The following is a 22,044-nucleotide window of genomic DNA, read 5'->3' as shown; positions in this document are numbered from 1 at the left end:
ATCTATAGGTATGCTGTCAACCTGCACATCACACCACTCAGCTTGTAAAGATGGGAAAAGTACAAATTTATCCATTAGCTTGTCTTTTGCCATTAGCTTTAAGAGTCAGGTGCATCTGGCTTTGGCAGACTGATATTTTAACAGTGCAGCTACCTATGGACACATGTTTCTTCTGAAATTACAGGTATTTAAAAAAAGTAGCTTTTGGTTTTTAGGATGGTTGCTATGGTCTAGCTGGATGTTTGCAATGGAGTTGCTTTGGGGTTCCTAGTGTGTTACTAGTTGGTTGCTATGACTGCTGGAATGTATTGTGTTCCCAGTCATTTCTACAGTGCCTCATTTGTTTGCTATACGTGGATGCTATGGTGTTGCCAGGTGGTTGCTTTGGAATTGCTTAAATGTTGCTATGTCAGCAGCTATGATATTTCAAGTAAATACTGTAGTGTCTTCAGAGGTTACAATGGAGTATCTAGAGAGCCTCTATTATCCAGTAAAGGCGTTCTGCTAGATTTTAGAGCATTACTGTGAGGATTTTAATGCATTCAGTCACAAGAGTCGCATTAGTGAGGTCAGGATGTTGGATGATCACCACTCCAACTCAATTTCTGCATAAATATGACCTAAAACATCATCAAAGTATGTAAAACTCGTGGATTAGAAGTTAGTTTGAACATAAAAATAGAGTCGTTTAGAGATGAGATGTTTTCAATCAATGGGATGATATTGACTCAGATATGAGTGGGCGGAGCCTGTTTTGTTGAACGATCAGGGATCTATTAAGTCTGCTTTTTATAACATGCCTGTGGAAGTGTATCATGGCACAAAAAAGGAGATTTCTGAGGAGCTCAGAAAAAGACTTGTTGATTCTCATCAGGCTGGAAAAGGTTGCAAAACCATCTCTAAAGAGTTTAGACTCCTCCAATCCTGGGGTAACTTTCAAGCAATTGAAGCCTCTCTCACACTGAACAACAACAATGATGTGCAAGGAGAAAGCCACTGCATTCCAAAGAGGACCTTGCTGCTCATCTGCAGTCAGAGGTGTCAAGTAACGAAGTAGAAATACTTCGTTACCTTACTTAAGTAGAAATTTTGGGTATTTCTACTTTAGTGGAGTAATTATTTTTCAGATTACTTTTTACTTTTACTCCTTACTTTTTTACAGAGTTATCGGTACTTTCTACTTCTTAAAATTTTAAAAATAGCCTCGTTACTCTTTATTTCGGCTTGATTTGGCCCGGCTGGTCAACATAAAAAAAAACACAAATCGCGCCATCAGGAAAGCTTGTGATTGGATAACAAGTATAAACATAAAAGATCGTCTATTGGTTTTTATTTGCACGTCACGTCAAACTCCACAAGAACTCAACAGAGGAGTGTAGCCTAGCCTATAGAAGAGACTCAAGGAGATGTCTCACTCTAAACTGAACACCAGCGAGAAAGTCCCTAATTATGCATCATCTCCAGCTGCAGCTAGTAGCTCTGCGGAAGACCAGCCAAACCCACATCCCTGGCCATACCTGGAAGAATTTTTTGGAATGATTGGAAGCAAAAATAACTCTTTTCGAATGCGCTGCAAGCTCTGCACACCCAAGCACCACGAACTACTGGCTTTCAAGAATTCTCCATCTAATCTGAAAAAGCATATTGAGGTAAGCTGATATTACTACAATATATTGTATTAACCTACTGATGCACTAATGGTGAATTTGCAATGGTTCTATGGCTTGGTACATGCCAAATACATGCCAAGGTTTGCTTGCTAAGTCTAGGCTATTAAACCCTTTTCGAACGGGATTAGTTTCTCAGGGGGACGTCTGTGAAAGAAAAGTTTCACACTTCTACTCGGTGATAAAACTCTCAAACATGGACTACAATTGAAAAAAAAACAGGAGAAACAGTGAGTTTTAGCCCCTCCGTTTTCCACTCGGAGATTTGTTTACGTGTATCTCCGTGGAAACGCGCGCCCAAAGTGTAATTACGGTCCGTGGCAGTGAGTGGACAAATAGCTATTTTATTAAACGTGAGGTGTTCCACAGAGTTTTACGAAAAACAGTGATTAATTCAGCCTGTAATTTTCTCTGAGGACATCTGAGAAAAACACATCCATGAAATAAAATCACAGAGGACCCCCCATAAAAGAGAAAATTACCCCAGGACCCTCTGAGAAACTAATCCCATCTAGATATGATTCAGTGTTGCAAGTTCATTTGAGTTTAGGTGTAGAGGTGGGTAATCTAGGTCAAGAAAAAGTAAAAATCCATCCCAGGATTTTGCTCCAATCGCCTGGCTGGCTCTGGAGCCTAATCCTTGGATGGATTTTTTTTATTTCTGGACCTGTATTAAACACTTTTAGCTAGGTGTGCGTTTGGGACATACTTACAGAACCATTCTAGGTTCTAGGCTAGCTAAGAAAACGTTTAGAGTAGGCAACACTGGGATCAAAGCAAAACCTTCTACTTTATAAAATGTATTCTGTAACAATTTTTTTGTTTTGTTTACTGCATAAGTTTATATGCCATAAATTGGATGGCTTCAGTATTAATCTGCAACAAATGTAGTTTTTTTTATTTAATTGTATCCAAACCTTGGCTGGTACTGTATAGTATTGCTATATACAATATTTGTAAGTTCATTGTGCAAAGCTACAGTCTACATCTGGTTAGTAAAGCATGTAGTAAGGACAGGTATGATACTGTCTGTGTGTGACAGTGTATACAGGTAAATAGTAAAGTCTAAGCTTGTGGTTTGAGAGAAATAATATGAATGTCTGTGCATTTATTTTCTTCACAGAAGATACACCCCACTCATCTAAATAGGTACATCCAACTTACTTCAGCATCTCTCAAAAGGAGATCATCCACTGAAGGCTCTTTAGCCCCACCCTCCAAACAAACCAAGCTGTGGGAGACTCGAAGAGTGTCCCAGGAAAGTGTGGATAAAGCAGTCCTCAAATTCATTGTCCAAGGCTTGCACCCACCACACACTGTTCAGCAACAGGGCTTCATTGATCTAGTGCAACATCTTCAGCCAAATACAAATGTCATGACACGCAATACTGTTGTGAACAAAGTCACAAAAGCCTCAGTTGAAATGAAAAGAAAACTGAAAGCTGCCCTTAGTGAAATTGAGTTCATAGCAACGACAACTGACTGCTGGACGGCACACCGTCGCAGTTTCATTGGTGTCACTGCACACTGGTTTGACCCCAAAACCTTGCAGAGATCCTGTGCTGCCCTGGCATGCAAGCAACTTAAAGGGTCACATACTTTTTCTGCTCTGGCTGGTGTCCTAAATGATATTCACACAGAATTCAGTATCAGAGAAAAGATTGTTCGCACTACAACTGACAATGGATCAAACTTCCTGAAAGCCTTCAGAGTTTATGGGCAGACTGAAGAGAACAACAATACTGAATCTGTAGGAGAGGGTGATGGAGAAGAGGATGATGATGGCCAAAATGATGATTACGATGAAGAGGAGGAAAGATTTGAGGGTGTTGAATTTGTTGATGCCGGAGCCCTGTTGGATGAAGATGACTACTTGGAATTCCAGCTACCCAAGCACCATCGCTGCGCTTGCCACCTTTTAAATTTGGTGTCCACAGTTGATGCTTTAAAGGCAGAGGTCAACCCATTGTACAAGCGTGTGTCAAGGTCCACATTTGCCAAATGCTCTAGCCTGTGGAACAAAAGTTCAAGATCAACCACCGCATCTGAAGTAATTGAAGACCACTGCAAACTCCAACTCATAAGACCTGTTGCTACAAGATGGAATTCACTCTTCTCAGCCGTAGAAAGAATAGTGAGAATAACAAGAGAACAAGGTGATGGAGCCCTTGCAGCTGTCTGCAATGAACTAGATACACCTAAGTAAGTGTGTGTTTTTCTGCCTTTCAGTTAACAAAGTGATTAATGATAGTTAAGGCAGTTATATGCTTTAAATGCTGTAGAACACATGTATGCCAATATACAGTCCACATATTGACTATGAATTATTATTAGCATTCATAAAAATAATTTACAAAATTCTTAGATCACAGTATTTTTTATTTATATTTATCTTCCATGTTGTGTGTTCTTTTCTGCTTTGTACAGGTTTACTCCAGTGGAACTTGCATTTCTTGCAGAATATGCGAAGACAATGAGCCCAGTTGCAAAGGCACTTGATGTTCTTCAGGGAGAAACCAGTGTGCAGATGGGATGGTTGATCCCCACCATAACTCTGCTAAAGACCAAGCTCCAGCAACTTCGCCTCACCACCAAGTTCTGTGAGCCTTTGATTGATGCACTGCTTTCAGGCCTTGAAAAACGCTTCAGAGAGATGCTTGCAGATCCAGAGCTCATCGCTGCAGCCATTCTTGTTCCCAAGTTTAAGACCTGCTGGACAAGTGACGAAAATACCCTAAAATGTGGTAAGTGTCTCACTTTTCAACTTCACTTTAATATGTGTAATTTCTGTGGACACAATGAAGTGAGTTTGAAATTACCCACACAATACTGTCATATAATATAAATTGTCCCGCTTTTCCTTTTTTTATTCCACAGGCATTGACTACATTAGAAGCCACTTGGGCTCTCAAGCAGAGAATCACATTAGTGAGGGATCCCAGTCATCTGAGGAAGACGACTTCTTTTCATCCTTGAAAAAGACACGTCCTCTTGAAACAACCCAGCAATTGGATGCGTACCTGGGCTGCCCAGGAGACACAGTAGAGGTACTAAAGTCCTTCCCAGCTGTGTGCCATCTATCACTTAAGCTTAATACGGCACTCCCTGCCTCAGCAGCCTGTGAAAGACTGTTTAGTGTTGCAGGGCTGATCTTTAGACCAAGAAGAGCATGCACTAGCTCTAAGAACTTTGAGAACCAGCTGCTGCTGCGACTAAACAAAGATTTTTGGTAACACTTTGTTGTGTTTTTTTGTGCTTCACTGATAGTTTCTGATGTAGAGATTGTTTTCTAACATCTTCAGGTTACATTTGTTGATGATTTACATCTGCTGTACTCAGAGACGTGCAGCTAAGTTACGCTAATGCACACTGCAATAAAAGATTTCCATAACATCCCTCTGAAGTTTGACTTTTTTAGCACCATTTCAGTACTTATAGTCAACTAGTCATCATAGGCACCATAGGCCCCTGTAATGCGGCTTAGGCTTCTGTCATTTTTCCCCTTCCATTACTTTTACTTTTATACTTTAAGTAGTTTTAAAAGTAGTACTTTTATACTTTTACTTAAGTAAAAAATTGTGGTGATACTTCAACTTCTACAAAAGTATTTTTAAATTCCAGTATCTATACTTCTACTTAAGTAATGAATGTGAATACTTTTGACACCCTTGTCTGCAGTTTGCTAAATATTACATGCACAAGCCAGAAAGCTGTTGGAAGAATGTTGTGTAGATGTCTGAGAATAAAACCGTAAAAGTAGAAGAACCTTATCCCGTCTGTAAAACATGGTGGTGCTATTATCATGGTTTGGGCCTGTTTTGCTGCATCTGTGCCAGGATGGCTTGCCTTCATTGATGGAACATTGAATTTTGAATTATGTCAGAGAACTTTAAAGGAATGGAAAATAAATGTTCTGATCTTAATCCAATGGAAATGTTTTAGAAGGATCTATAGTGAGCAGTTAATGTGAGGAAATCCAACAACATCCCAGAGTTGAAGCTGTTCTGTATGGAGGGATGGGATAAAATGTCTTTAAGCTGTTGTTTAAGACTAATCAATAGCATTTATTGCTGCAAAGTGGGGTTCACATACATTTGCTGCTCGTTTTCCTATATAAATAAATTACCAATCATAAACATTTTTTTCTATTTGTTTTACTGTCTTCTCTTTATCTAATTTTAGGACTAGTGTATATATATAATGATGTTTTAGGTCATCAGCTGCCAGGTTCCAAAAGTTTTTAGTGAACTGGGAAAATCTGCTTTTAGCTACAGAGCAGCAGCAGTGAGCTGGAATTATTCACTACAGAACACTCTAAAACTCACTAAAGCTCACTGGTGTCACTAAATCATTTTAAACTATTAATATCTAACCACTTTTGGACAGCCTGTAACTGTTTTACTTAATATTATTCATTCTTACCTTTTATTTTTTTATTTTAGTTCTTCTCTTAGTTCTTCATTTTCTTTTTTATTTTTTCCTTTTTTTTAATAGATTTGTATTATTGCTTTTAATCTTATTTAGATTTTCTTTTATTAATATTACTATTACTTTTTATTATTATTGCTTTTATTTTATTTTTTAGTTAATTTATTATTTTTTTATTATTATTGCTTTTATTTTATTTTTTAGTTAATTTATTATTTTTTTATTTATATATTTATGTGTTATGTAAAAGTTAGTCTTAGCTTAATTGTAACTATTAATCTTATATTCTTTTGATCTTAATCGCTTATCAATTAAACCAAGTTTATTGTTATTATTTTGTAAATTCTAATTCTATTTTTATCTTTTTTATCTATTTAAAAAAATGCTTTTATTTTCTTTGTCGTGTCAATCCTTGTTTTTGTAAATGCTCGGCTTTATTGAAAATGAAGGTTGCTCTCAATGTACTTCCGATTCAAATTAAAGGTTGATTGATTGATTGATTGATATTTATGCAGAAATATAGAAAATTCTAAAGGATTCACAAACTTTTAAGCCCCACTGTACCTGTAGGATTGATGGAGACGTCTTTAAACATCCTGTCTGTCTGCTCTTGGGTTGAACATGCTGAGACAGTCAGGTCAGGTCATGTTGGCAGGTGTCCTCATTTTTCATACATCTGTATCCGTGCACCAGTTCATATACTCTACCCTCCGCTCTCGTCTCTGTAAGTGTCTCTCCGTGACGCTCTCTTAAACACTACCTCTCATTTAGCAGCACTTTGGCTGCCCCCTGTCCATAATGAGACGGGACAGGGGTTAGAACAGCTCAATACAGGAGATAACCAGTCTTTGATCCGAACAGCCATGCAGAACAGTCTGGTCAAAGCCTCAGAAAATGTGCTGTCAGGACTTTTGGATTTAAATTAAACCCTGTTAACCCGCAGAGGAAGACTCCTCACATCTGCGGAAGACAGAGAGCAGCGGTCGGGGGCTGCCCTCTGTCTTTGACGTGAGACGAGAGGACCACCATTAACAATTTGTGTGTGCTGCAGAAAAGAACGGAGTGAGCTGACAGGAGGATCAATCGCCCGTTCCAGGTAAAGAATTCTTAAGTATGGAATCTGTACGCCTCAGCGCTGAGTAAGGAAACGGGCCGGCACTCGTCTGTCGCATTCAATACCTGATATTCAAGAAACAATGGGCCGATAAAACCTTTAATCTTCAGATGTGTGAAGAGATATAGCAGTCATATCATTTATTATTACTTTTATTTTTTTATTTAATTTTAATGTTCATTTTTCATTCTTGTTCTTAGTTCTATTATTAATTTAATCACTTATAATTTTTAACATTTTACTTTACTTTTACTATTATCTATTTACTTATTTATATTTTATACATTTTTTACTTTTATGTGTCAAACTTTTCTGTTTTACATATATATTTTTATTAAATGTTGATTTAAAATGAGTACTTATTTTATTTTGTTATTATTTTTTTACTATTTTATTTCTTATTATTTCTAAATTAATTAAATGTGTTCAATCCCTTTGTTGTTATAAAGGCTCTGCAATTTTGTAAATGAGGGTCAACCTCACTGTTTTTCCTGAGTGAAAAAAAAGGTTGATTGATTTGATTGAACAGTTTTGATCTCTGAAATGATAACTTTACAGTAGAGGTGGGCGATTTGGCTCTAAAATAATATCACAATATTTCATGGTATTTTTGCGATAACGATATTTTTGTCAATATGACAAAACATTCAATTAAAACATAAATATTTCAAGAATACACTACTGCAACAAAATGAAAATTACATTTTATTATTGCATACGATATGATATGGCACATCCCTAAGTGAGATATTAAAAAATACAAGAATTGTCATCAAATTGTAACAGAAGTCAATGATACAGAATGTCATGATACTAATACTACACTCCAAATATCCCCATATATAACCAGAACTGAAGTAAAATAAATGATACTGTACAGATATAATCTCTAGTCTCTAGTGGATATATAATGGGAAATGAGAACAGTGTGAATTATTCTTTTGCTAAAATAGCAAAAAAGTAGAACCCTGATGTGATAATTAGGGGTGGGTGATATGGCACCATATTTCAGGGTATAATATAGTTCACGATATTCCAAAAAGTTGGCAATATTATCGTGTACGATACGATATGATATGGCACACATACTTACAAGTTTTTATTAGTTAGATTTTTCATGACATATCCATGTAATGTTAAGTAAAACTGGAATTCTCAAATATTGTCTGATACTATTGTTGTGTATTGCCAAGAACTAGGTTATGTTATTATGATACAGGGCTTACAATTTAATATTTCCTAAAATACAGTGCCATGAAAACGTAAATGCCCACTTACAAGTTTCTTTTGTTTTTGCTCTTTTGTTATACTTAAAATTTTCAGATTTCAAAAATGTTAATAACAGACAAAGATAATCTGAGGAAAAACAAAAAGTACTTTTTAAATGATGATTTCATTTATTAAGGGGAAAAAACAAGCAACCTGGCCCTGTGGCTCTGGCCTACTAAAATCACCCCAAAATGCCATGGACAACTCATCTAGGAGGTCACAAAAGAACCCAGAACAACTTATAAAGAACTACTAGCTTCAAACAAAACAAAACAAAAATCAATAATAAGAAAGAGACTGGATGACCGAATATAACACAAATACCCAGCCCACATTTGCCAACAAACATCTTGAAAATAAAATTCTGTGGGCTGACAAGACAAAAGTGGAACTTATCATTTTGCTAAAATAGGGCAGATTTAGTTATTGCTAGGTGGTTGCTATGGTGTTGTTAAGTGGTTGATATTGTATGGCAAGGTATTGCCACGTAGATGCAGTGGTATTTGTGAGATGGCTGCTATGGTGTTTCTAGGGGGTAGCCATGGTATTACCAGGTGGATGTTATGACATTGCTAGATGATTTCTATAGTCTGCTTTGTTGTTGTGCAGTGGTTTATATGGAGTTGTTCAGTAGTTGCTAGGTGGTTGGTATGAAATTGTTAAATGGTAAATATGATGTTACCATCTACTTGTTAGATAGTTGCTAAAGTTTCTAGGTTGCTGCTCAGAGTTGCTTAGCATTTGCTAAATCATTGCTATAGTATACTGAAGTTGTTGATATAATTTTGCTACATGGCTACATATGGTATTGCTTGGTGGTTGATATGGAGTTGCTTAGAGGGCTCTCTACAGATTTGCTACATGGTCACTTAGTTGTTTAGTGGTTCCTACTTCTTCTAAAGTCAGGGATATTTATTCTTTATACTGCTTTTGTTGGTGTAGCTGTGTCTAGTGTCCAAGGAAGGTTTTCTATCGAGCATTGCATTTAGATACAAAACATTAGTGTGGCACTAGTGTTGATGAGAATTTGATTGCAGAGAGCAATACTGAGGTCAGGATGTTGGATGTTGATCACCAGTCACTACTCCAGTGCTTAAGTCTGGGGGGTTTATACCCGCCTAGACCATGGCTGACATTAGGCATGGGGCCAATAGGTTCATTAGAAGACGTGTTCATAAACTTTTGGACACCCAGCAGAAGAAGGTGATTATAGTGGATGCTGCATCGTTCCCTGCAGACTATGTGCACTATGTGTTAAAAATGCCTCGGCACCGCAAACACTGTTCCTGTTTCCCCTAATGAAGGAACACGCCTCTAATTAATAAATATCTTATAATCTTGATTGTGCAGCGGCCCTTTGGCCCCTCAGTGTAGAAACTGTTAATTGATCCCAAACACAGCGTTTGCCTGTAAATCCCTGGGCTCTGTTATGTCTTGGGGTCGTGAGTAGCGCTTGCAAACACCCAATGATGTTGTTAGATTGAAACCATGTGACTCGGAGAAAGCAGCGGCTTCCAAATATACCTGAGGGTAGATTTCCTAATCAGAAGCAAAGTGCTGTTGATTCATTAATTTATTGGCTCGCCGTGTGCCACTCTAGAGCGTTTGGAGAGAGCTTTTCCTTCCTATACTTCCTTTCTTTTTCCCCCTGTGCTTTAGGGCTAGTGGCGGCTAGTGGTGGTGGTGGTGGTAATGGTGGTGTTAAGGGGGGTCTATAGGGAGCATCAAGTTCTTCCTCATCGTGTGGCACTTAAATTAAACGAAGTGCTTCTCGGAAACCTCGGGGGTAGGTGATAACGCAATTAAAGCCCTCTGATGGTTTACCCAGGGACGGGGCAATTGAGGCCCAAGAGACAATTAACTGGGGTATAATGAACTCCCTTTAGTTGCCTTTAAAAAAAAATCCCCATCTAGGTTTGACTGCTCTTTTATACTAGTAGACTTCCACTTGTCTCCCATACCCCCTCCCTCCGAGTGTCTCTGAGATGAAAACAGATCGTTAGTTAATAGGCCCTCTGTGATGGGATAGGTCTATTAGGAGGCTGATATGAAAGGAAATGAGGAGATGAGAGAGAGAATAGAGTCTGTACAATAGCCAGTCCGAGGTCATCTCTTCCTCATATATTAATGTCAGGTCTTTGCCACAATTATCAAATTTCTGAACATCCATTAGAGCTGCATGTTCTGCAGAGCCATTTTTTTTCTTTAAAAAGAAAGATGTCATTTAAGTAAGACACAAAGTGTGCTCATTATTGTTCAATTAAAAAAAAGGTACAGATGCCCAAATAATGAGACTCAAACTGATGTAAAACTGTATTAAACAGCACACTACACACTTTTTATATTGTGTAACTTCTATCTGTGAGAAACATGTTCGTTTTTAACGTAGACTTAACATTAACATTAACATTAGCCCACCCTGTGCTGTTTCAATTGTGTGGTGAAATAATAGTAATAATAATCCATTCTACTTGATCAATACGAGAAAACACATACCACTCATAGTCTATTTTGGGGTTTCTGGGTTGCTTCTTACCACATCTTTCCACAATCGTGTGAAACTGGAGGAGGTCACGTCAGCACCATTGCCATCTCATATCTCACATCATGTCCAGCTTTTGCTAAAACCTTATTTATTTTTGTTATATATCCTCAAAGGGAGGGGAAAAATAATTCCCAAGTTAATCAAGACATTTTGCAGGAAAACGTAAGACCATCTGTCCACCAACTGAAGCTCAACTGAGGACGGATGATGCAACAGAACAACGACCCAAAACATAGAAGTAAATCAACAACCGAACGACTTCAACAGAAGAAAATAAATAAATACTCCTTCTGGAGAGTCCTGACCTCCTGAACCCAACTGAGATGCTGCAGCATCATGACCTCAAGAGAGAGATTCACACCAGATATCCCATAATATTATAGCTGAACTGAAACAGTTCAGTGAAGAGGAATGATCCAGAATTCCTCCTGACTGTTCTGCAGGTCTGATCTGCAGCTACAGGAAACGTCCAGTTAATTTTTTTTGCTGCCAAAGGAGGATCAACCAGTTATTAAATCCAGAGGTTCACCTACCCCCCCCCCCCCCACTGTGAATGTTAACATGTTGTGTTTAATAAAACCATGCAAATATATATATATATATATATATATTTGTGTGACATTACTTTAAGCAGACTGTGTTTGTCTATTGTTGTGACTTAGATGAAGATCAGAACACATTTAATCACCAATTTATGCAGAAATCCAAGTATAATCCCAAAGGGTTCACATACTTTTTCTTGCAACTGTATTTATAAATGAATTTTATTTTTGTATAACATTTTAGGGAAAATTATTTTATCCATTTTAAGGGATTTTACCAGTGCCTTTCCCACTGCTTTGGAAATACATATGCACACACACACACACACACACACACACAGACACAAAGACATATGGACGGACTGAATAGATGATCATGGGCCTCCAAGTTAAAAAAGTCCACACATTATCCATTGCATTATGCCACACACGGCGAGGCAGCCATTACCAGCAATAGACACCCTCCCTGCGTGGAAAATGAGCAATTGACCCTGCCTGATTCTCCAAAACTGGCGTCGCATCATAACCTGAGGGAACGTGTTGTCATCCCAATGAGATAAGTTTATTTTCCACGATCCAGCATTTGTTCCGACAGGCGGGGAGTCTGCACAGTCGCGAAAAGGACCAGCGGGGATCCTGTCCTCGGCACGTGGCGAGGAACGAGTGACGGGCACAAAGCGCTTGGCCATCGCCCAAATCTCTGCCTCCACCTTCTGTGCAGGCCTCCAGCGTGGGAGAGAAGCAGGAGGCGGCAATATTGTGGAACAAATTTACCCTAATGTGGACCTGCTGGGCTGGGACTGTGCAAGGCAAGGTGGGCTCGTCCGTGCTATTCCCACACTCTGAACACACACACACACACACACACACACGCTTCCTACACTAGACGCTGATGCCCGGCATGTCTGGATCACCAGCAGCCCGGCTGACGCAGGGGGTCCGGGTCAGAATCAGAGTGATTTTTCTGAAGGTGCCAGAACCCCAGAACCCTACATGCAGCTGCAGCCAGTTCCCCACTGTGAGCAACATGTTAGATCTTACCTGCCCAACAGAATGTCCCCATGACCTTCTCACACTCCTCACCCTCCAACAGGAAGAACTTCACTTTATTAATCACTTTTAAAGAAAGATAGAATTTGTATGGATGAACAAGCAAACGAACATACAATCTTACATAAAGTGGTGTGAAAAAGTTTTTGTCCCTTCATGATTTCTATTTTTTTTGCATGTTTACAAAATGCTGTTTTTAAATGAAGGTTTTTATTATTAAGGGTATAAAATCCAAACCTGGTAAAACTGAGACAAGCCTTAAAGGAGAACTCTGGTGTAAAATGGACTTTTGATGCAGTAAAACATGATAAAAAGCACCTTTGATGAATAGCACTCCTCCGTTATTTGTGACACGGGGCATAATTTGCCTTGATAAATCGCTTTTTCCGCCGTTATTCAGGCTCAAAGTAGCTCCACACCTCCACATACACATATTTGGAGTCATTGAATGCTGACCTTAACTGAGACGAGTGAGGCCTGGAGTTGGATGCTGTTGTGGGGTCTTTTGTAACCTCTTGGAAGAATTTTGGGTGGGCCAACTTTTAGAAATGGCTTCATAACCTTTTTCAGACTGATAGATCTCAATTACTTTCTTTCTTACTTGTTCCTGATTTTTTTGGATATTGGCATGATCTTGCTTTTGAGTGTCTTTTGGTGTAATATGCTTTGTCAGGCAGGTCATACAGGTGTGTCAGTAATCAGGCCTGGGTGTGGCAGGAGAAATTGAATTCAGGTGTTTTTGAACTAATTTAATAATAAAACCTTAATTATAAAACTGCATTTTGTGTTTATTTGTGATTCTTTGACTAATATTTAAATTTGCTTGATGATCTGTAACATTTAAGAGTTAAAACATGCAAAATAAGAAATTATGAAGGGGTTTACATTCTAAAATCTATATAACAAATCCCTAATGGTTTTTAAAATACATCAGCAAGTATCGGTTTGAAATATTGTCCAAATCAGGAATTATTTTCCGATATTGAAATAATTCAGATTTAGAATTATAACAGTATCGGGCGATAATTTCTGATATGAACAATATTTAAAATTGACACTTGCTGAATACTGCTTGTATTTACTGTACATTGGACAAGGACAAAGCAACAGTTCTTGCAAGTCTACAATTGGTGGACAATGGCCGAGCTAGTTTAAGAATCAATAACTGAAGCTATTTTAAGTTCTTTTTATTTATTGTAAAGTTATAAAGTCATATTAAGGTATATAGTTTAAGTTATAAATCAGCAAAGAATACCTACATTGGTGCATCCTTAAAAACAATGTATCATTTTCTTTTCACTTTGTGTTGGTCTACCATTTAAATCCCAATAAAATGGGATACAAATGATAATGGGAACAAATGTGAAAGTTTAAAGTTATATTAGAATTTATAATTTTTTTTTTCAAGGCACTATACTTATCATTGCTGTCATGCTAAATCTTATATCTCAAAAATGATAACATTACATGATGCACTGATTTACACTGTGGTTGTTAATGCATTCTACACAAGTGACACTGTTAAAATACTCAGAAAAGGAATGTACCATCCATCTGCACCCATAATCAGAACTACTATAATTAGCATACTGGCCAGTGTTCAAACTCAGTCACAAGATAACACCTCACAATTTATACAGATGTGGGTGTTACCTGAGGTAACACTTCATGAGCAGTCTACATACTACTTACTGTTTTACTGACTCTTTGGATGTCAATGGATGGGTAACAGTTCTGAGGCCATTTGCACATGGATACAGTTCATCACGTGACACTTACAAACTGAGATGTGCTACAAAAGTATGAAAATGGAGGGCTTAATGCTACTGGGATCTGCTGATTGGCTAGCTCAACTCTGGTAACCAGCATGCTAATGCAGCACTAGCGATGCTAGGTGATATACATTTACATTTAGTTAGTAAGCTCCATTTTATGACATAGCATGCTAACATGCTGGCTTGCTTAAACTGTAAAATAAGGGCAGGAATGTGCACACATCCAACAGCAGCAAAAATTATCGTCTAACAATGTCTAATAAATAATTATTACAAGACACTGTATAGTACAGTACAGTATCTGTTGGGAGCGGTTTCTCAATAGGTTTGGAACATTTGCTCAAATGTAAAAGCTGCCTTAAAACCTGGTAAAGGTCCAGATCACTGATCTCCAGTTCTCCTGAAATTAAATATCTGTGGTCTGGGGTTTGCTTCATACAAATTCTGTTGCGGTTTATGTGGAATGTGGAAGCTATCCTCTCCTGTAGCCACATGTGGGGTCATGTGATTGGGTCTTTGTGTAATTTGACTGCTTCAACATATCACAACACTTCTCTTTCCATCAGAAAAATAACTAATTAAGCCAAACTGTGGTAGGATTGTACCCCATACAAGCCCCAGCTTTATGAAGTTAGTGTGTATACTGGCAGCATGGTGATAAACATTCGTTTTTCACTCGCCTGTGTGGAGAAAAAAAAAATCTTCTCATACGAGAACTACCAGGCTGATGGTTTGAAGGAGCTTTTGCATGGTAAAAAAAAGGTTTCTGTTTCTTATTTGATTTATTTTTATTTATTTTATTCTAAAATTTTATTTATATTTTCATTCTTGTTCTTAGTTCTTTATTTATTTTATTATATCTTATCATTCTTAACATTTTACTTTACTTTTACTATTATCTTTTTGTTTATTTTATATTTTATTAATGTTTTACTTTTTGTTTTACATATATATTTTATTTATATTTATATTTTAAATTAGTACTTTTTTTACTATTTTCTTATTAGTTCTAATTTATTATTAAATGTTTTCAATGTTTTTCAACATTGTAAATGAGGGTCACTCTCAATGTTTTTCTCGAGTGAAAATAAAGGTTGATTGAAATGCAGAGCATCCCAAAATCACCTTCACACAGAATAGTGATGCATGGAATTGCGCAGTGTATTAACGGTCTGGGTGTTTGAGTTCTTGTGTGTGAAAACAAACCAGAGATAATGAGCCCCTCCTCCAAACGAGCCCAGAATCGGTCTCATTTGTTTGGGGCACGTGTGAAAAAAGCCTCAGTAACTATTCACAGTGAAAAAGCTGCTCATGTTCCTGCAGTGAGTTCTGTGATTCCTAACCCTGCAGGGGAGAGGGTGGTTGGTATTCTGTGCCCACAAATGAGCAGTCTGTGGTATTCTCTAACTGAAGGGTGGGCGGTGAAGGGGGGGGGGGGGGGTGGCGGGCGTGATTTTCATAGCAGCAGCGGGTCCCCAGCTGTCACGTTTGGGCAGAGATAGGTGTCGTGAGCTCAGGGACCACTTAACCCCAACAGCATTTCAACTTCGGAAGTTCAGGCGCTGCTGAAAATCTGCGCGGCGGCCCCACTTAAAATGCACACTGTAGACCCGGGGGAGAGGACCGGCACCGCGCTGAATTAACCCAGCAGTACCGGCCCGGCGCAGCCTCTTTACACGTAATTAAGCATCAATGTCAGGCGTGTCAGGGGAAGTGTGGGGAAAAACAATGGCTCTGAGGAGATCAGCACCCCTGACTAAACAGCAGCCCACTCGAGAATTCAGTCTGAGTGCGTCTCAGTTGTTTTTAGCTTTTTGAAAATGAGTTCCAGTTGGAAACAGTTTAAAAAGGCCTTGTGTTCAATTTATGACTGAAGGATCATGAAGGTTCATCAGGAGATAAAGTCAGAAAATGCTGGTAACCACTTGCCCCTGACAAAAAACTGAGGAAATAAAGAATGATGCTTCAATCACAGGAAAGGTTATGTACCAATCATTTTAATTTATTTTAGAAATGATTGAGATCAACCCAAACCCCAAGAATGTTATATTCCCAAAACATTCCCAAAAATAAAAATTAAAACATTGACACAAGTGCACAAATTTGCAGTGACTCAACCAGAACGTTTAAAAAATGTTAAATAAAAAGGTTCTAAGAACATCTATCTGTATGTCCAATACAGCCTATAGATTCCTGAATTAAATAATAAGAGAATTAATGACCTACCAGTAAAAAAAAAAAAAACTGAATCCAATAACAAAAATGATGCACCAAAATCATAACAGTTATGCTATTTGATGTTTTAAACATTACTACTTTGCCACATTGGCATTTTCCCCATTCCAGAATATTCTGCTTCAATAAAATGAGGTATTGTAATGTAATTGGTTCAATGTGTGTCTTTATTATATCTTTAAAATATATATTGTGAATCCTATCTTGCTACTTGCACAGGGTGTGTGGGCTATGTAGTCTGTGTGCAGTAAGGTGGCAGTAAGTGGTTAGCATGTTCAACTCAGAGCACTGGGGTCCTGGGTTCAAGTCCCTACCTGGGTGGAGTTTCCATGTTTTCCCTGTGTCTGCGTGGGTTTCCAAAAGGGGCAGGGGTTTTCTCCTACAGTCCAAAAACATGGAGATTAGATCAATTTGATTCTCTAAAAGTACCCAGAAAAGTGTTCAATGCAGTACACTGTGCACTATTGGCTGCCCTTGGGTTTCTAGAAAAGTGCTCTATAAGTGTAACTTATTCATTCATGTGTGCTTTGCGCCTGCATAATTCAAATAGCTGACTGTAGGAAACCACAACAGATGTCATCAGTAAGTCAGTCATTGCTATTTTGGCAATGCAAAGTAGTTATAATTTGTTATACACACACAGATGCACAGCAGTGCACAAACCCAACTTTTACATCAACAATAAACACAATATAAAAAAATTAAATGACTTATTATTATTTGCTCGCACATCTCCACAGCGTGACTGAGCAGGTCAGTTTCCTCTGCTGAGAAGTGTTGAATACGTCCAGGTAGCTGCACCATTAAAATAGCAATTTGCCAAAGTCTGTGTGCACCCAATTCTTAAAGGGAATGGCAAGTGTTGCACTCTCCCACAGCTGCACTCTCCATTATCTGGTCTAATTGACAAATCTAAAAGTGAGAAACTTCCCAACTCAACATGGATTTATTTCAGGGCATCTGCTCATAATATATTTTCACCTTATTCTCCCACCTGTGTGTGAGCATGGATTATAATTTTAAAAAGGTCAAAACTCAACTTTTTGCCTTTGCTATTAGAGGTCCTGGAACTGGTTTTAGAAGTGTTTGATCCTAGCATAGAGATGTCCCTGGTAACATTAATTATCTGATATTCATAGAGACAGTACTAGTCTAACACCTCCCCTTTAATATAAACACACGGACTGACCAACAGCACCCCAGGTAGCCTCTCTCTCTATAGTTTAAACACTGCTCAGTGGCTGTAGTCTGCAGAATTAGATTACTAAATAAAAACATGTCAGACAATAACAGCATAAGCAGTGGTTTGATTGTGAGCAGAGAGAAAGAAGATGGTACAGTTTGCACCACAATTAGTGGTGGCTATATTTTCATTTTTAAAATTGTGTTTAATCATCTAATTTTATAAGATTTGAATATTTCTTAGCTCATCAGAGACACACTTCTGTTCAAACAACAACAAAAAACCTGACTTTTGCCTTTGTGTACTTTTACACTTTTATTTCTACACTTACAGACAGTACTAGTCTAGCACCTCGCCTTTAACCCTTTAAACACAGTCTATTTTTGTGTGTTTTTTCTCCTTTTGTCATAACACAGTTATGTTAGAAGATAGCCGCATGCTATTTTTTCTTTATACCAGAAGCCATTGAGCTGCTGAATTCATCATGTTTTGATCAAAATTTTACAGAGCGCCTGTTTTTTTTTTTTAACTTATTTTTAAATGTACAAACTTCAAATCAATTCAAACAAGTATTTTCTTTTCAGTAATAGTTTAATTACAGTGTGTATTAGTTGAAAGTATAAGGAATTTGATGATAGTTTATTACATGGCTTGTTAATATGACAGAATACATGAGCAGCACAGATGAATTTACTTTTCTTCATATTCCCACCTCTAGGATGCAGATTGTTAAGACCTTGACAGTCATAGCAGGCGAGTTTAAGTAATTTAGGCCTATCTGGACACTACTGGGTTTATTTAAATGTTATTTGATTTCAAACTTCATATACATATTTTAGGAGCACAAGAAGTAAATATTATTGGCTAAAAACATTAGGTGTTTACTTATTTATTAATTAATTTATTTTTTTGACAAATCAATGGCAGCAATGACGTCATGGGATTTACCACAGACCCCAGAGTAAAAGGAAACATGCAGATTATGGTGTTTTGAGACAATAAATTCCGTTATAATGAAATAATAAAGCATGAAAATATGAAGGTAGGTCGATTATTCAGAAACACTTCAGTTCAGCGCTATTTTTCAGAAACAATACATTGTGACAAACATCCCCTGTGTATGAATCTTGTTGGTGTGTTGACGCATTCCTGAGTAATTAAGCTGTATAAACAAGACACGATTTTTGATGAGATTTGCTTCAATGGGGTTCTAAGTGTTCATATACACAACAAACTGACCAATAGCACCAGAGCTAGTCTCTCTCTCTCTCTCTCTCTCTGCAGTGTAAACACTGGACAGTGGCTGCAGCCTGCAGAATTAGCTTATTAAATAAAAAAAAGTTAGTGGTATAATAGTGGTAGTAGAGAGACAACTTCTGTATAAATAAAAGATTTTAACATCTTTAGCTTATTAGAGACACACAACAAACACACAACATTTATATTAAACCCGTAAATTAATTTAAATTATTGCTAATTATATTTTAAAAGTTTAAAAGTTAAAAGTATTTAAAAGTGCCCCAACTAAAGAGTCACCAGTAAATGCTACAACTATTTATAGTCGCCTAATTCCCCAGATTACTGACGTTCAACTAAGCGTTATTAATGAGGCTGTGTTCTAATTGCCAGATCAATAATTTCAGACTATTAAGAGAGCTCTTTTGGAAGAGGTGGACGGCAGTCGGCGGGCTTCCTTTGAAAAGACGGCCCCCCGCCCCTCGGTCCTTCACTCTGACGCACATTATCACTGACAGCTCGGACAAAAAGCCGCTGTTGCTTTTGAAAGGGAGAACGGGGCATTGTCCCCACTGCTGGAACCCTTCTGGACGTCTAATCAAGCGCCCATCTTTCACTGCGGGCGGAGGGAGGGAGGGAGGGAACAGACCCCGGGCCCATGCTCCTCTACCCCCAGGGACCCTTCAGTCAGCTTTAGGGGCCAAATGAGGTGTAAGTCTATTAAAAGGGAGTTTGCGCCCCAATCACAGACCCGCTGGGAGCGGCGGCCTTGTCATTCAGGTGCGGCTAATTTTCCTTATGCTTCACACGGCCCAACACGAGGCCTCGACACAGCCGGCGGAGAGGAGACCAGACTTTAGGAGATGTTATGGGGACAGGACAATGAGAGATTATCACAGATCAGATGTGTAAAGACAGTGCTAGATCAGTGGTATTAGTGCAGATAACAGCTACACAGATAATATGCATTTAAAGGAATATTTTATATACAGCTCTGAAAAAAAAAAATTAAGAACCCACTTTAGTTTCTAAATCATTTTTTTTATTTTGATATTTATAGGTATATGTTTAAGTAAAATGAACATTGTTGTTTTATTTCTCCCAAATTCCAAATAAAAATAATGTCAGTTAGAGCATTTATTTGCAGAAAATTATTTGCAATATTTGGTGGAGTAACCCTGGTTTTTAATCACAGTTTTCATGCTTCTTGGTATCATGTTCTCCTCCACCAGTCTTACACACTGCTTTTGGATAACTTTATGCCACTCCTGGTGCAAAACTTTAAGCAGTTCAGTTTGGTTTGTTGATTATATTCCAGAAACTCATCATTTTTTCAGAGCTGTATATGTGTTTTGTTGTTACTGCAGAATGTCTGAAATGCTTAGAAATCCAGTCAGTGTGTTTACATTAAACATGGGTAATCAGATCATAGAAAAACGCACATGAGTTTAAATGAGAATGAAAATGTATTTGCTTACAAATTTCAATTGTTTTTGCTTTTTTTTTGTTTTTGTCATACATACATTTTTCAGATTATCAAACAAACTTTAATATCAGTCAAAGATAACCTAACTTAATATAATAAGCAGTTTTTAAATGACCTGTAGAATCAGGAAATCACTTAAATAGAACATGTCTGAATAATACATCTCAAAATGCAACACATTATGCCACTATCTGAGAGCAGATGATAAAGCAAAGTCTTGACATATATCAATCTGGAAAAGATTACAAAGTAATTTCTAAAGCTTTGGAACTTTAACAGACAACAGTGAGAGCTATTATTCACAAATGGAGAAAACACAGAACACTGGCGAACCTTCCCAAGAGTGACCGTCCTAACAAAATTACTCCAAAGGGGCATGGACAGCTCATCCAGGAGATCACAAAATAACCCAAAACAACATTTAAAGAACTGGAGGGTTTACTTACCTCAGTTAAGGTCAGTGTTATTGATTCATTAATAAGAAAGAGACTGGTCAAAAATGGTATTTCAAGGCAAAAAACACTGCTAACCAAAAATGCCCATCTTACATTTGCCAAAAAACTTGATCCCCTGGACTTTGGGAATATATTTTGTCAGCTGACGGGACAAAAGTGGAACTTTTTGTTAGATGTGTTCTGTTACATTTGACAAAAAAATACATAATAACACATAATTCATTTTTTAGAAAATGTAATGTAAAACATGGTGGTGGTAGTGTGATGGTCTGAGACTGCTTTGCTGCTTCAGGGCCTGAACCACTTGCTATAACTGATGGAACCATAAATTCTGCTGTTCTCTACCAAAAAACCTGAAGGAGAATGTCCGTCCATCAGTTTGTGACCTTAAGCTCTAGTGTACTTAGGTTCTGCAGCAGAACAATGATCCAAAGCATGGCTGCTCCAGAGAGTTCTATTCTATTGGCTCTGCTTCTCTCCAGGACCTAGACAAGCTGTGTCAGCAAAAGGTAAAAAAATCATTTTAATGCATTTATCTGAAGGGATGTTCACAAACATTTGAATATCCAAACTTTAAGAACATTTAAAGAACCCTTAACAGTTAATATATTTTCTTCTAAATGATAAGCCTGTAACCAAGTGGAATTATTTCTAATACGATAATCTAATATAGGGACATGTGGGTCATTTTCTGGATATCTTTACAGGTGTGAAGGCAACGAAAAAGAAGATAAAGCCTTGATAAACAGTGCTGGTGAAGTCTTGTCTCATGTCTCTGTGTTATTCCCACGTGACCTGTGCCCCTCTGTGTCTCCTGTCAGTAGTTTTCCACCGTGTTTCTCATTTGTAGCTCCGCCCCTTCCCCAGGTGTTTCCAATTCTAGTGTGTTTCCTGTTTGGTTAAATAGGTCCCCTGTGCCACTTGTCCCTCGTCGGTCTTTGCACTAACCTCTGTTGTTCGTCTCTCTCTGTGTTCCATAGTTATCTCTGTATTTCATAGCCTTAGCCCTTGTCCTGTTTATCTTCTTGTTTATCTCTAGTTCCCTGTTTATTTCCATTG

The 22,044-nt window shown here is 37.8% G+C and overlaps 1 protein-coding gene across 1 annotated transcript; it reads left to right on the top strand.

Annotated features, from left to right (window-relative positions):
* The first annotated feature begins 1,127 nt into the window (after positions 1-1,127).
* On the top strand, positions 1,128-5,060 carry LOC111194935 (uncharacterized). Its single transcript, XM_049465039.1, has 4 exons — positions 1,128-1,649; positions 2,791-3,869; positions 4,095-4,411; positions 4,545-5,060. Exons 1-4 carry the CDS (start codon positions 1,407-1,409, stop codon positions 4,898-4,900), a joined length of 1,995 nt encoding a protein of 664 aa, XP_049320996.1. The 5' UTR covers positions 1,128-1,406; the 3' UTR covers positions 4,901-5,060.
* The last annotated feature ends 16,984 nt before the right edge of the window (positions 5,061-22,044 follow it).

This window comes from Astyanax mexicanus, chromosome 15, assembly GCF_023375975.1.
Source record: "Astyanax mexicanus isolate ESR-SI-001 chromosome 15, AstMex3_surface, whole genome shotgun sequence".
Taxonomy (NCBI): Eukaryota; Metazoa; Chordata; class Actinopteri; order Characiformes; family Acestrorhamphidae; genus Astyanax; species Astyanax mexicanus.
The sequence above is the reverse complement of the archived record's forward strand: the minus strand, read 5'-3'. Positions and strand labels throughout refer to the sequence as shown.